The 16,231-nt window shown below is 41.4% G+C and overlaps 1 protein-coding gene across 1 annotated transcript in view; it reads right to left on the bottom strand.

The window, feature by feature from the left end:
- Nucleotides 1–14,806, bottom strand: part of atxn7l2a (ataxin 7-like 2a) — a 21,233-nt gene extending 6,427 nt beyond the window's left edge. The window contains exons 1-7 of the mRNA XM_032513179.1: nucleotides 14,555–14,806; nucleotides 13,455–13,523; nucleotides 10,803–11,142; nucleotides 9,413–9,669; nucleotides 6,957–7,039; nucleotides 3,847–4,058; nucleotides 1,901–2,078 (exon numbers count right to left, since the gene is read on the bottom strand). Of these exons, the coding sequence (XP_032369070.1) occupies nucleotides 1,901–2,078; nucleotides 3,847–4,058; nucleotides 6,957–7,039; nucleotides 9,413–9,669; nucleotides 10,803–11,142; nucleotides 13,455–13,523; nucleotides 14,555–14,684 (1,269 nt within the window). The 5' untranslated portion in view covers nucleotides 14,685–14,806. The remainder of the gene's footprint in view (nucleotides 1–1,900; nucleotides 2,079–3,846; nucleotides 4,059–6,956; nucleotides 7,040–9,412; nucleotides 9,670–10,802; nucleotides 11,143–13,454; nucleotides 13,524–14,554) is intronic.
- Nucleotides 14,807–16,231: the final 1,425 nt, after the last annotated feature.

The raw sequence follows: 16,231 nt of genomic DNA, 5'->3' as shown, positions 1-16,231 counted from the left end.
CCCCCCCTTTACTGCTAAGGACATGCAGGATGGGTTAGCCGGCACTGGAACAGGGGTGCATGGATCCACTGTGCAGCGTTTGCACAAATATGATTTGCCATGATCAGCCTCACGAAGATAGCTTACCAAAGTAATAACAATATTATAAAACATTTAGACCTGAACAAAGAAACAGGTAAAATGAGTCATATTTTTCAAGTCTTCCCATATATTTTACCTCCTCCGCAAAAGAGGTCATGTTTGTCTGTGATTGGCTGTCAGCAGAAAAAACTACCGGCCTGATTTTCGTGAAAATTTGGAGTGTATCCGAATCGCAAGGCAGACACCAATCATTTGAAATTTTGTTAACATGTGGTGTCGGAAAACCCCCATTAACATTGTCTAGGGCATGTTAGGGGTGCTCGATTATGGAAAAAATATGATTATTTTGGTCAATATTGAAATCACAATTATTTAACATGATTACTCATTAACCTTTCGATATAATGGATAGTGTCCAGAGTATAATCTTTTAGCGTTTCATCTCACAGAAAGAGTCTTTGGATCAGAATAAACATTTTTTTTTTACTACTGTGAGTTGGTTCAGCTTTTACAGATATCACACATAACTTTACACAGCTAGTGAACAAATCCAGATACATAACACAATATTGCATCACACATCACATTTTCACTCACTATGACCACTGCTAGCCTACTGTCATTACTAAACATTGTGCTAAAATTTGAATAATGTCGTCCTTAGTGGGTTTATTTACTAGATACTTAAGGAAAAATCCAGCACATAGACATTACCTTAGAATAACGTTGCGTGACTGATGTTGACTCATTTTACATACAGTTTAAAAAAACAACAACTAAATGCTGAGGGAACATTACTATGTTTTTCATGTTGGTTTTGAGCAGTAGGCCTATGCACCCAGCTGGAAAAAGTTTTAAACAGTAAGTAACAATACAGCGTGTCGGTCGGGGGAATACAACGTCTACTACAGCGGGGGGGGCGGAGGCAGAGGGACCTCGGGGTTAGCTAACGTTAACTTTTCTCAGACAACAGAGTGGGATTTGCCTTTTTGGCTCACCAAACACTGCTGTGGCTGCTCTCCTCCTGCCATTTTTACTCGCGCCTAGTTTTTAAATTCCAGCAGATGCACACAACTTTCCCCCCCGACTGCTGAGAGATTTTATGGCTTTGGGAGGGGCGGATGAGCGCGTACAGATTTGCGCACGCATGTGTCATTCAGAACACAAGACAAAATAAGAGTGTTCTTGTAAAACAGAACATAAAATAATCGTTTTTTTTCCTCAATTATACTATTTTGGTGATCGTTTGCCAAAATCAGAATTAAAATCGAAATTCAATTGTTGCACAGCCTTAGGGTATGCCTTGAAGTCTGCCCTCACCAAGCTCCACAGCAGATAACCTTACCAATATCGGTCCTAGTATTTCTTCTCTGGCAGCCAAGATCGATCAAAGTCTTTTCTTTGTTGTAAGGTAATTGTAACACTGAATAATGATAAAATATACCTAGAGTAGCTCAGAGTTTAGACAGTGTTTTATTTATTTGTTTGCAAATCAGGTGGACAGAAACAACTTCAATGGGGTGCCTGTGTCTGCTTTAAACGCATGTTCTGTTATTTGGATAAGCAATTGTTATAGGCCATAACAGTGACCTTAATAAGGTCACTGCTTGCCAGGGCCATATTTCATGTTCGACTTCAAGACTTTTTGCAACCCGAGGTAAATTCAAATTGTTTAAATACCAATTGAAGCAATTCCAAAATATCAAAATCTGTCCAGCTTCCAAACGTATAAGCTGTACAAGGAAAACAAGAAATAAATATGGCAGGAGTTCCGTGGTGCTCTTTTCCCATTGTTAAACCCCAAGTACAAAATGCTCACCGCTAGCGGCCTGGGATGTGCAGCAGAAGATGGGAACTCAACGGGCTCCTCGGGTGCTTCTGCCTCACTTTCATCACTGGAGATCCGTCCATGAACGAGAGGGGAGGGGGCCCCGAGACTTCCCTCATCCTGCCGCTGCTTCTCCTCCTCTGTGTTGCCCTCCGACGCCGTAGCCCGACTGTATTAACAAATTACATTTTTAAGTTCAATACTGTATATAGTTGTAAAATACAATATGCACAATGATGCTCAATATCTCTAATCCTAGCCATTAGGTGTGTAACAGACAATCAATTATTGTCTACTGATCCCTGTCTTTTTGTTTTTGTCGGTTTAGTTCAGACTACTTTCAGGAAGTGTCTTTTTAAAGAGCAGATACAATAAAAAAGGGGAGTTCATATCTATCTGACTGCTAGAATTTGTTGATGAAAACCATGTGTAGCAATATATACTGTGTAGCACTGCTACTGTACGTCTCTAACTTCCAGCAACATGATCTAGTTAGTCCCACTCTGCTGCTTTCATAGGCACACTAATCCAACAGGTCTACAATAAGTCCTCTTAATGATGCCTAATATGTTCAGTTTGTTGAAAGTGTGTTAGAGAGGTGATGATTTAACTGTAGAACCGCCAGAAACCTTGGTATTATCTTTGATAATCACCTCAATTTTTAAAAGCACATACATTCTGTTGTCCAATCGTCTTTTTTTATTCAATTTAGAATGGAGAATACATTTTAAGATGTCTTTTTAAAAATCAGGTCATTTTTTTATATGCCAAGAACTTAGAAACAGGAACTCATTCATTCATTTCATCCAGGTTGGATTACTGTACTGCACTCTTCTCATGCCTCACACAACAAAACCTCAAACCCAGACCAGGTCCAACATAAGAGAAAACATCACACCGGTTTTAAAATCCCTTCATTGGCTTCCAGTCCACGTTAAGAGTGGATTTTTAAATTGTAATGATTCCTTTTGAATGATCACAAGCTTGTAGGGTGTTAGCTCCATGATATATAGCTGAGTGCAACCTGAGACCCGCTGGCAGGCCATTCCTCCAAGCTGAATTCCACAAGACTGGGCCTTGTGTGTTCGGAGATCAGGGAAGCCAAAACACTGGTTTCTTTTAAAGGTCCCATGGCATGAAAAGTTTCACTTTATGAGTTTTTTTCACATTAATATGAGTTCCCGCACCCAGATTGTTAACATGGCCGTGTATAAAACGCTGTAAAATAAAAACCATAACAGCGAATACGTTTGTTCTTTTTTTCAGAAAGCTAAGGCTTCGGTCTTTCCTGTCATCACGTTATACGCTCGGGACGGCATCACGTTACAAGACGTCCGGTGCTAAACTGCAGGCGGATCATTTCCATTGCTGATGAAAGTATCAAAAAACCTTTACACTCATTAAAATGAGCATATCTTAAAAACTAAAACATGTACATGGTTCAAATATCCAGAAATATTTTGTTTCTACATTTTGGAATCTTTTGGATCAATGTTTTGTGCGTTTCTTTTGTAGAATTTGCTGAAAACACAAGTGCAATACTTTAAATATTATGGTTTGTTGACTTACATAACCTTTTAGCTTAGGTTATACTGATTCTAGGGATATGAAGCATTTTAAGATACTCCAAGAAATGACATCATAAAAAGCAAACATACCAATGTAGGCGCTGGCGGATCATTTCTATTGCAGAGTTCAGTGTATACTTTGTAAAAATCCAAATTCTAATCCCCCACATGTTTCAGGTTGCAATTAACTGTTTTAAACAGACCTGACAAATGATTGTAACATAGCAAATTACATAACATGTAAAATATATTTGTTTTTTTACACGAATCTGATCAAATTCATATGAAAACGAAGGGTTAGAAAGCCATAGCTGCCACCCCAGATACCGGTATATTCATCACTAGCTAGCTTTAGTAAAGTTGACTAACCTGAAAGCAGGGAGGCTGGCCAGAGGTCTCCTGCAGTGTGGAGCCCCAGCCTGCTCCCTTGGGGCCTCTGGGCTGGGGGATCGTCCACTTGAGGAGCCTCCCTCCAGGGATTGGGCCCCTTTCTCACGAACCTTGGTCTTTAGTTCTGCTACTAGCTGGTCAAAGTTTTTACTGCGGCCAATCACTTTTCTTCGCTGGTGGATGGAGTGGATCTGAGGACCAGGACACAGGCAATTAGTCACTTTATTTTAACTGACTTCATTTCAAGTTAACGGCTAGAACTCGTGCCTGGCGAGTGTCACAAAATTATGAATTGGCCTCCCAAGTCAGAAGGTTGGCTAAATGCACAATATAATAAGCCTTGGGATGCTGAACTTGAGGTGTAAAGGTCCTTCCAAGCAGCACTGCTGTGACTGCCACCCTGCTGGAGGACGCCACTACCCCTGCCACCAACAACCTGCACCACAGGATACAGGTTCAACTTACTCTAATGTCTTCATGTAGCCAGATATACTTAACCTGATGCACCAGATGGTTTGTTGCACAGGAAAAGGACCAGTACATTAAAAAAAAAAAAAACTGTCAGGTGACTGGATGAACTGATCTGTCTAGCAAACTCTTGCAGAGGCCAGTCGGGAGAAGAGTGAAAACAGCATTTCCATTGATAAAAGCATACAGTAAAGTTATTGGCTCTTCCTTCAAAGAAGAAATACTCTCCAGTTCTGACATCACTGCTATGCTATTGCCATCAGGAACCGCCACTTCTGTGTTGTCTCACACACCTAAATCCCGCCTGTGGCTGCCAGCGGCTCCTCACACCGGCTACCAATGACACACCGCAAGCCGTGAAGGCAAGCGGAAGAAGTTTCACCATCGTTAACTCCGACAGCAGCACAAAATGACAGAGTTGCAGATGACCACTCCCTCCTTTAAGTGTGTGTAGGAACTGTTCATTCAAACCAACAATGGCAAATGGAATGGCAGACAGTTCATCCAATTACCTACCAGGTATGTTTTAAATTGCTTCCCTTTCCCCAAACAGTTTCCAAGGACAGCTACTCAGTTGGTGGTTTGTAACACAGCATATGGTGCATCAGGTTAGTGGGATGGTGGGGATTGTAAAGAACTTTTAGTTTTGTGTAAGCTCAGGAGACTTTGGTGGTTTCATTTTCTGTAGTGATTTTTCATTTTTGGCACCGCAAAACAACCCCGTTAAGGTGTCTTCAGCCAGCTCCTCCCATAGTTAAAGCAATTGTAAGTGGCTCTGGATATAAGGGTCAGCTAACTGACATGTAATGTAATGCAGGGAAATCAGTCTGCACACTGGAGAATCTGGAGCCAGCTGATGTTTGGTATTTTTTAAATGACAAACATTTAATTTTCTCTCAGAAAAACTAATCCATTAATTTTAAATACTTTTGGCAAAAGTCTCAAGAGATAACATTTATGACATGAGTACATGATGTTATCTTTGAAATTATGTATCAGCGTTGCTTTTAAAACACATTTCTCATTTCCACTATTCTGAATAAATATAATGATTACATGACAAGAGAAAATACATCCACCCACTGAGAGTCTGTTCACCTACAGAGCAGGTATAAGATGCAGACTGTTGTCTTTTCCGTCACTCATGCCATTTCCTGTTAATCAGGTCATCCTTTCTCTACTCGGCTGGATGTGGCCTCTCACAGTCACTTCCTCCTTCACACACACCAGCCACCATATAAGGACTCTTCCTGTTCTGGGAGCCATTTTCACCACTCAGTATCAGTCAGTGTTCATCAGTAGCCCAGAGCACTGACTGCAGTTCAATTCGTTTGAAAACGTCTACACTGATCTCACATTGTGGTCACTCTTTTTACGTTTCTCTTTCAATGGGGATTTTCGATTTCTTCAATGTAGGACTGAACCCCTATCCCATCTTGTAATTTGAAACATTTCAGTGAGATGATTTAAAGAATTTAAAGATATCCAACAATGGGATCACACTGCTTTATGGGCCAATTGGTAGACAAGGATCCTGGGATTCCCTGTGAGATGTAACCAACTGTCAGGTCATCTGGTGTGATATAATAAATAACTTTTCAAATAACGTTTAAAGCCCTGATGAATGTGTAATAAACCCAACTAGTACAAGTACCTTTACACAAAGCAGAGTGAATGGTACCCAAGCACTGCATGATCCTAAAAACAGAGAAACTCCAACATGCAACTTCAACATAAACACTTCTATTTTTTTTTTTTAAAGATCAAGTTTAAGTCATAAACCTATGTTGTAAGATCAAGAGTAGATTTAAAAGAGAAATGTTGGCATACATCTCTGAATCAGTGCTGTGTTGGAATATTTGGCATGGTTTGATATACTGTCATAATGATGATATTGGCCAATTAGAGCTTTTAAAAAGTGAATAGGTCACTGGTAGAGCAGGTGGCACCTTGTACGGCAGCCCCGGCCACAGTGTATGAATGTGTGTGAATGGTGAATGTATCTGTAGATGTAAAAGCGCTTTGAGCAGTTGTTAAGACTGGAAAAGCGCTATATAAATACAGCACATTGACATTGGTAGTTTAAATGACATTTGGGGGATAATTTCTGTCTATATATGTGCAGGCGGATGACAAAGGAATTAAAGGGAAAACCACATATACTGAATGCAGGTGCCTTCATACAGGAGAGGGCTAGTTGAAAGGTTTGAAAAGTATTTATATTTTTGCTTTAGACAAGCTGGTGTTGCAACACCACCTTAATAACACACTGTTAGTAGGGTGTTTTTACAGTAATTTGTCAATCACCTCAAGAAACTATGAAATAAGTAAACTACAAATGACTCTCTTTCTTAAAAGAAAAAAAGATTTATACTGAACTCTTACAGAAAAAAAAAAATCCCCATTGTCTAAAAATATTCACAATATTCAAAAACCATCAGTGCATCCTTAGAAGGAATATTAACAGTATTTGCCTGGTACCTAACATGCATGATTAACAATAATAAATACATTAGCATGGAAAGAGAAAAAGAGAGAAATGAGAAAGAAAAAAAAAGGAGGTGAGAATCTGAGGACCAATAGGCAGTAGTCTGTGGAAGGGGAGTGTGTTTGGGGCTTACATTGCATGTCAGGAGGCGAGTGCAGACCTTCTTTCTGTCAGGGTCAAGGACGCCGCAGTGTTTGTCCAAGTCACACTCCCTCTCTGAGGAAACACAGAGAGCCTCTCAGCTACAACATCACACAGCCAACAACAAACCAAAACATGGTAACATCTCGACGCCCCCACATAGTGCCGTCAATAATGCCAACAAACAGCGTCAAAAACAGACATTTTGTATACAGTATATATTCACCAGAATGAGTTGCACAAACTGGAATTCCAACCACCTAGCTGTTTTGACACCTTGTATATGCAGCCACGTTTTTCAGATGTCTTTAGGTGAACATACAATTCTATTTTAATCAATACAGCCGTCTAACAGAGGCTGTCTAACATCGCGCTTTACACGCATAGCCACAACCCGATGCGTATTTGTAGAAACCGTTTTTAAAAACTCAAGCGCAATAAACTCGCCGTTTCCTTAAAGAAAAAAATTATGCTTTTTCCATATTTTTTTGTGGCATCTATAATGTTACAATGTCAATGTTCATATTAAACACGGCCAAAGTTTGAAATAATGAAGTAAATGTATTTCATAGGGGTCACTGTGAGCCAAAACCTCAGCTTTCTTACTGTTCTGAACACTCGGCTTTCAACAGTTTTTGCTACTCTCAGCATGATGCCGAGCATGACATCAAGCCTTTAACTGTGATAATTATTTCACGGTACAAAGTTCCTTGCTGTGTACTCCGTTGCAGTCCGTCTCCGGGTGAAGCGGACTGTAGAGAGGCAATAACAGCAGAGCACGGATGCGGAGACTCCAGAGCTCGTAAATGTTGACCAATCAGAGCAGACTGTGCTTCGGGCGTGATGGGGGCGTTAAGAGGCAGGCGCTCCAACAGGCAATGGGCAGTATGAGAAAAATGGTGTTTTGTGAACATGAAAGCATGTAAACATGCTCTACTAGAAATACAGGTATGAACCTGAAAACGGTTTATAATGATAGGTCTCCTTTAAACAGCCAGAGTCGGGGACAAGCAAGGATAATCAAAAACAGCCCGAGACATTTCAATTGTGCATTTCGTATTGGTATTTGGTTTTTTAAAACTACATTGTGTAATAATTTCTCCTATCTAGCAGTGAAATTTTATATGACAACCAACTGAATTTTACTTTCTAGCCCCGCCCCCCATTCCAACTCCTACGGTGGCCAAACCCAAAATTAGCGACTACTTCATCCGCGAGTGTCCCTACCAGCGTAATAATAGTTTTACGTTATTTTAGTACCATTTCACTGCTAACATCAGCTATCAGGTTCCCATACATATGCAAGCTGATGTTAGTAAAGTATCAGTGCTATTGTTATTATGTATATTGAGATTAATAGTGTGAGGCGATGTTTACAGCGTAGGAGAGAAGTCACGGAGGTTTTTGTGTTTAATATACTTCTCTGCGGTATGAACAATGTCAATGAAACCGAAATTGGCTTAGTATCTCCATGGTTACATGCAGCAGTTCTAGCTGTAGCTGGTCTGTGTTACAACTGCAAATGACACAAGACAATTGACAACCAATTAATATTTGATTAATCTTTGTTGCTCCAAAGTACATTACTAAATGTATTTCCTTATTAGACAGGACAACAGGTGTTGTACCTTGACAGGAAGGTATAAAAAGAGAGTTGAGGAGAACAAGAGGGGCAAGAAGTATTGAAGTATTTATATAAACGTGTACAAATGTGTCTAAAGCCCTTCTTGTGTAAGCAAAAACGCTAAATATTTTCTGGCAGCGCAAAACTTTTGTATTTAGCGTTTTTGCATACACAAGATCCCAGGGCTACGCGGGGTGTAAAAACACACACACCCTTATCATTTCAATGAGACCACTTAGCTGTGTCACAACACATTCGTTCCTATGATCCTATTGGTTGCCCGGTTGAGGTGGTCGTAGCTTACCTGCGTCACCTGAGACACATTTCTGAGCGGTGTGGCATTTTTTTTTTTTTTTTTTCCTCATCAAGTTGTGTCAATGTTTTGTCCTCCTCTTAAATGTCTACAAATGAACTACCAACCGAATGTCGATGCTGAATAGCACCAAACCACGGAGCGGGCAGGCCGGCTGATGAGCAAAGAAACGCTAAGGCAATTACACTCATTTTACCTGCAGCATGGAATAAACAAGTGTTTAGCAAATGCACGGGCAAGCCAAACTTGAAAGCCCTAGTCAAGTTGTGCTTATGTTGTGCCAGTTGGTACAGTGGGGATGCAGAAAAATGTTCCTTGTAGATGGCCTAGTAGAATACTTTTGAATCTAACAGTGTAAGATTTACATTGTGATTTTCAGCTGGTTTCCAACAAATAGGACTCTACTTATTTGGCAGGTAAAAATGATTAGTAGATCAAACTACATGAGAAGTATCCATTGTTTAACTGCTTACTTTTTCCACATTACCCAAATGGCTCCATTTGTACTCACTGGAGGCCACTTTGTTGTAGGGTCTGGGGATCCGGTGGCCGGGCAATGTAGAGGCCAAAGTAGAGTCCTTCCGCTGGCTCTGGGTGGGGGACCTTTCACTGTGTGAAGGCCTAGCAGGCGGGGTGCCTCCGTGTGGCCAGGGTGGATCTCTGAGTGATGGAGGTGGAGAGCTGATTGGAGGCTCCAGAGGTGGCGGCTGCTTGAACACGGATGATTCTGTGTGGCTGCTGTGGGAGGACTTCTCCAGCGGGGAATGTCTGGGTGACGGAAGAGAAAGAGCAAGTCCAACATCAGCATCATGGCCCAGCTTTTAACAACACGGGCAAAATTTTAATATGTTAACAGCTAGTTTTATTCTAAAGCTGCAAAAACCACCTCCCTGTTTAAAGTTATTGTTTGGCTTTGACCTGATCGGCTGAGTCAGAAAACCAGTTCACATTCCCTGAGTGCATCTGTTCATGACATCAGTATTTAAACTGATGGAGGTCCTTGACTTAGTGCATTAAAAATGTAAAGCTCTTTGAGGCTGGACACTAGCTCCAACGTATACTTAACCAGCCATTATATTATGGTTATAATCAAAAACTTAAGCCCCCAAAATTTGAGAAAAATTGTAGAATTGATATTAATTTCCTAGACTGTAGGGCATTAAATAGTTACTACCATAAATGAAAAGCAGTCAAACCTGACACCCATTTTTATATTGTGATTATGAAATGGAAAACATAATGATGTAAAATGTAATGGTCCATGACTGGCTAGGATTATTAAAAAACTAAGTGTAAAAAAGACAAGTTGTAGTCTTACTGAGGTTGTGTAGTGAACTATTTCTTGGCCTTCCCGACAGAAGTTACTTTTCCCGCTCATAAAATAGTCGGGCACAAAACTTTCCAAAAACCGCAACTTGTCAATTTTTTTTTTTTTTTTTTTTAAATTGGTAACACTTGTGTGCTTATTTTTTATTTTATTTTGGAGCACAAGCACATAACATAGCTGCCAGAAGAGGTCAGAGACTTTTAGGGTTGTGATAGTGCTCAAGGGGAGGTGTACAGGGCGCGGTCTCACACATTTGTTAGGCTACACATACACAAACAGACTGACCTGCTAAATTTCACACCGAGTTTTCGGTCGCACTCTGGAGCCCTGGTTGGAGAATTACTTAACTCAATGTTGTTCTTGGCATTTTATAAAAACTATTTCCAGCCCTATACACAGACATAACCAAAGCTTTTAAAAATGTAAAACTAAATAAGTTCTGCATTAGTGAACCAAAACACAGGACTATACGCCATTCTTTCAAGTTTGTGTCTACTTTCTAGGGAAGCATTATTATGTGACCCCTGAGCTTTGATTAGAGCTTTCTCCCCAACTTGCCCCGCTCTGTTCTTACCGTACTCCATCTTTGGAGTTCTTGGAGTGTCTGTACTGGGGTGGGGTGGAAGGCGAAGGTGGGGCTGCTCGTAGTTGCCCGACCCCCTGGCCTCGACTTTCCCAGGATGAAGCAGAAGCAGTATTGGTCCCATGGGAAGGAGAATGGCTGTGGTGGGGCCTCTGTTGGGGCTGGGTTGCTGGGGTGGGAGAGCGCAGCCGGGCATAGAGCTTGGCCAGAGGGCCGTGCCGTCGCTCACAGTGCTTTTCAAATGCCTGCGGCTTTACTACTTGGCCACAGTGGCTGCACACCACCAGGTAGAAGTCATCATGGCCGGGGTAGAGGCCAAAGATTGACATGTCTTGAAAGAGAGGGGAGAGGAGTGTTAAGGAGAGGAAATACAATGGACACACACATATTAGACTGCAGAGGAGATAAGATGACAATGTCACTATGTGGGGCAGGCAGGATAACGCTGCATTATGAAAAGATGGTAGATCGTCTCACTTAAAAGGGCCGTTAGAGTAGGACTACACTGGTACACGTGGCTGGAAATATTGGCACCATTGCACGGGTAAAAACAAAAATCAAAACTTTCTCCAAAATAAGTTAAAATTAACAAAAGGTATTTGGTCTCAGCAATTCTTTATTTCCCTGTTAACAGTCCATTACAAAATTATTGACAACCTATATTTATTATTTAGTCGATCAGCCCTTTGAAAAAATAACTTTTTGCTACAGGCTTCAGTGAGATTCCTACACCTCTCTCCTGGTAGTTTGGACCATTGCGAATCGCATCATTTCTCCCAGATGTAAAGCGCGACTTGTTTCAACTGCCGTTTTCAGATCTCTCCACGAGTGTTGAATGGGATTTAGATGTGGACTCACTACTAGCCTCTTTAGAACAGTACTTTAAATCACTATTCGAACAAGCCTTTGTTACATCATTTTCAGGAAAGGTCGGCTACAGTACCATGAGCCTTAAACTTGATAACAGTGTGCACGGCAGACACAGAAACCTAGAACACTTTGCTCCATTTAAACTGCAGTGGTGAGTCACAGGTGGGTTCAGGGTGCAGGATGAGGCTGCGTTCAGACAAGGAAACAGCAATCTGGAAATTTACCGCAGGGTTGCGCGGAGTATCAATGAAAGGGCCAATTTGTGTGACGTATACATGTGTAGACTTTATATTTCACAACTATTTTTTCCCGTTAGATCGCTTAGAAGATCTCAACATTGCCAAATGCGCTTGAAGGCCGCTTCATTTCCCAGAGAAAATGAGTGAAACAGCTGTTATACAAATAACAGCATGAAGACAGTGAGGTTTCCTGTACGGGACTCTCACACTGCCTCAAACTATAGGTCAAAACACACTGACCAGTCTGTGAATGGCCACCGCAGCGCGACGTGGGGCTTAGTGGAATAAGCAAAGATTCAGTTTATTTTATTTTTTTTATTAGTGTGGTTTTGTGGACACCAAAATATATTTCAATTCTACAATTCTCAGGACGAGAGGGTGTCTTATATGAAAATATGCAGGGGTGCCAGTATTTTCAGCCACAACTGTACCAGGAAAATTTGTTTTTGGCTTATTAATGCCATTTAGTAATTTACAGGGTTCCCAACTTCCTGGATTCTGACATTATCAACTAGGAAGTACATGCAGTTATCTACAGGTAATAATATATTACCTTTTATATAAATAACATACACATTGAACAAATGGTATTACACGAGTCATTTACTAGGTACTTGGGAAATGCAATGGCTGTGTTATTGAGTTTCCTTCTTGTGCTATGGTTTTCCTCACATAGACCAAAGCTTTCAAAGCTAGGTCCTACAGTGACTAATTTGCCTACAAGTGTGAATATTTGCCTGCCTATCTATACAATTTTGTTATATATATATATATATATATATATATAAAAAAATAGGCCAGTATGTGATAGATTGTCTGCCTATTCTGGGTGTACCCCACCTCATGCCCAATGTGTTAATGTGTTGACTCCAGCCCCCATGCCCCTAAAAAAAACAAGCAAGTACAGGTAATGGATAAGATGGATGGATGGATATTGATCTGGCAATGGTTGATTTCTGCAAAACACAAAATGAAACAAACCCTTAATAGATTAAAACCTAGTAGGGGAAAACAGCCAGAGTAGAAAACTCCAATTATAAACTTAAAATAAAACACAAAATGTGTGGACCCCAGTTTACTCTTTTTAATCATCACCTTGTTTTTGGCTTTTTTTTGCCATGTGATGAAGATGCAGCATCCGTGTGAGAAGGGGCACATACTTACTGTACACACACATACCACCAAGGTACTTCTTTTGATTCATCATGTCATGCTCTGACACGCACACACATAAAGGGGGAGTGTCTGTCGGACAGCTGCTGCTGGAGACAGCCAGATTAGGTTCCAGAAGGTGCCTAATCACAACACTACTCGGCTTTAATACTTGCCCTGGTCACTGCAAACCAGTACCTCAATGTGTTAGGGCAAGGATGGAGATCAAAGAGAGGCTGAGGCACAGTTCATTGAGGCATTGTAGGCCAATGTGCATGCACAGTAATGCAAGTGCACACACACAAGACTACAGTTTATGCTTTCTTATTTTCCGATGTACCAAACTTCACTATGTCTTGTAGATGATAGTGTGCAGACTTACCCTCCTTACTGAGTGACATGGCCTCGGCGGCCTTTTTGCCATACTTGCTGCAGTCGTCCACATCAGGCCCTAAAACACACATTACATTCATACACACGTTCAATATGCCCCATGAGAGGTGGGTTGTTCTCCAGAAGTTGTATGTCAAGTTCATCAGCAAGACAATGCCCAACAGCACACATTCTGCACATTACAGGCCCTTAAGCTGTGTTATATAAAGGACTGATATACAGGTCAACTGCTTCTCTGTTGACTGATCAATTTGGTTGTAGTAATTTTTGCCAATTTTCTAACGACAATAAGTAGCTAAAGGTATTGTGAGGTGGAGGACTTTATTTGATAATTATGGACAAAGTAGCACTTGGAGGGATGCCAGACAATGAGTGAGCTCACATACTTAAAGATGGGAAGGGCAAGAGCACTTTTGGGGCAGACTTTACACATGAGATTTCCTGTCGCATACAGAAATGTTATCAGTTAAATGTAGCCGGTGACGTTGCCAATCAAAAGGCAAACATTGAAATGAAGCGAAAAGAACTGAGTAACCTTAGCTCATATCAAAGGCTGGGCCAGCATTTACATGGTGGCAACAGCATCAGACTCATCCGTCACCGGTGTCTACTCTCAACCCTCCTGCTGCTAGCATCAGCATGCTAACGCTAACTGCCTAGTCGTCAATGGCTAGCCTGGCTTGCTTGCTAGCTAGCTTAGCTAGCCTAGCTTTCCACGGCAAGAAGTTGCTCGCCCAACCATCCACACTAGCCTCCTTCCGCTCTGATGCCACCGCTGCCCGGCTGGTTTCACTAGCATGCAACGCAACCATTAAACGATGGCAGCTTGTTACATGGCGACCGCGGTGAACCAAACACTCTAATGGCGAGCTATATCTTAATAACTATCACTTATTTTTTTCTTGAAGACAACGTATGCAGTGGGACCAGGGAGAGAGCAACATGTTACCCACCCAGCACTAGGACCCGGCAGGGTCTTTGTTTGGGTAACATGGTTAGCTCTGTCCTCCGTTTCCACGAAAATAAACCCCGGTGCTTTGGTTAAATGGCTTTGTAGCAGCCAGTATTTGCGTCAATGGGCTTCCTTACCGTCCGCTGCTGTCACACCGGCCCACTCGGCCCAGGCAGTCCAGTTTTGACCCACAAAATCATCGAGGCTAGGCACCCGCCGATCCAGAGCAGCCATTACTTTTACTGCGCGTTCACGCACCGCCATCATCACTGCGCGGCAAGCAACTTACGTCATATCTCGCGCTCTCGACAGGATAGGAACTTCCTGCGTGCGCGTTCTTGGGACACCCACACAAACCAAAAGACAGAACACTGGAACAGACATCTTTAAATAATATCCTTTTTTTCATTTTCTGACCACTTCTAAATATTAATACTGTGTGGTTAATGAGTCTCAAAACACAAAGGTGTGAAGAATGAATGGCTGGAAGTTAAGAAAAGTCCATTTTGTCTTTTGAATATTGAAAAGAAACACACGCTCTTCAAAATGCTAACTGAAGTGTAGACACAAGACAAAGGTCAGGCACCAGCTTACATCAGTGATCTGCTGCACCCTTATGTTGTCTGCAGTTCTCCAGGTCCTCAGATCTTCCTCAGGTCCTCAGGGCTTACTGACTGTTCCCCAGTATGCCTGGAACCTTTTGCCTCGTGTTTTAAGAGTGGCTCTGCTGACAATTAAAAAAAAAAAGCATAAAGACACAACTTTTTAGTCTGGTGTTTGTTTAACCACATTGTTAACTGTATTCCTAGTATTTTATACTTTTGTCTTGATCTGATGATTTACTGTGCTTTATTGTGCTTTATTTGGCCTGCGAAGGACCGTGTGACTGTCTGTGATAAGTCCTTTATAAATTAACTTTACTTACTTTTTGAACGTACACAAACATCTGTCAAAATGTAAACATCTGTCCATATCAATAGCCACATATCCTATTATGCAGGCCACTTTAACCTGTATAACACCTTTCAAACGCAGAAGCAATTCAAATTGCATACTAAAGACAATTAAGACACAATAATATAGGGAATACATATAATATATATAAAAGCAAATATAAGTTTAGTGAACTTCAAAACAGAAAGATGTAAAACATAAATAAAGCCATGGCCTATTTTAATACCAGAGCTTTCCTATTCTTTATCACCAATAAAAAGCATGTAAGAATATAAAACCTGCCCCCACTGCACAAAAATGCGCTGTAGGGCCTCCAGAGACTAGACATTGTCAATGTCAATGTCAATGTCCATTTTATTTCTATAGCACATTTAAAAACAACATGAGGCTTTAAAATATACATGTGGCTTTAAAATATATCTAAAGACCCAGAAGACCACCAGGACTGGTCTGGAATCCTACCCTCAAAAAACCTCCCCGACACAGCTCTCCATCTCATCCTCCGGGACCTGAACTCCTCAGGAACCTACGCTAGGATCTTGATTGTGGACAAGCTGACCCAGCTGCAAGTCCCTGAGCAGGTGCTCACAGACTTCCTGTTTGACAGGAAGCAGACTCTGACCATTAGCACTTGTTCCCCTCTGCTCTTCTCCCTGTACACCAACAAGCTGCACCTCCAGTCACCTGTCTGTCAAGCTCCTGAAGTTCGCGGACAACACCACCCTCATTGGACTCATCTCTGGTGGGGATGAGTCTGTCCACAGGTGGGAGATTGACCACCTGGTGACCTGGTGCAGTCTGATCCTGACCGATCCTCCGTTTACTGTGTTGAAAAGCGTGTTAGTCATTGAGATAAAGCA

This window comes from Etheostoma spectabile, chromosome 4 (assembly GCF_008692095.1).
Source record: "Etheostoma spectabile isolate EspeVRDwgs_2016 chromosome 4, UIUC_Espe_1.0, whole genome shotgun sequence".
NCBI classification, from domain to species: Eukaryota; Metazoa; Chordata; class Actinopteri; order Perciformes; family Percidae; genus Etheostoma; species Etheostoma spectabile.
The sequence above is the reverse complement of the archived record's forward strand: the minus strand, read 5'-3'. Positions and strand labels throughout refer to the sequence as shown.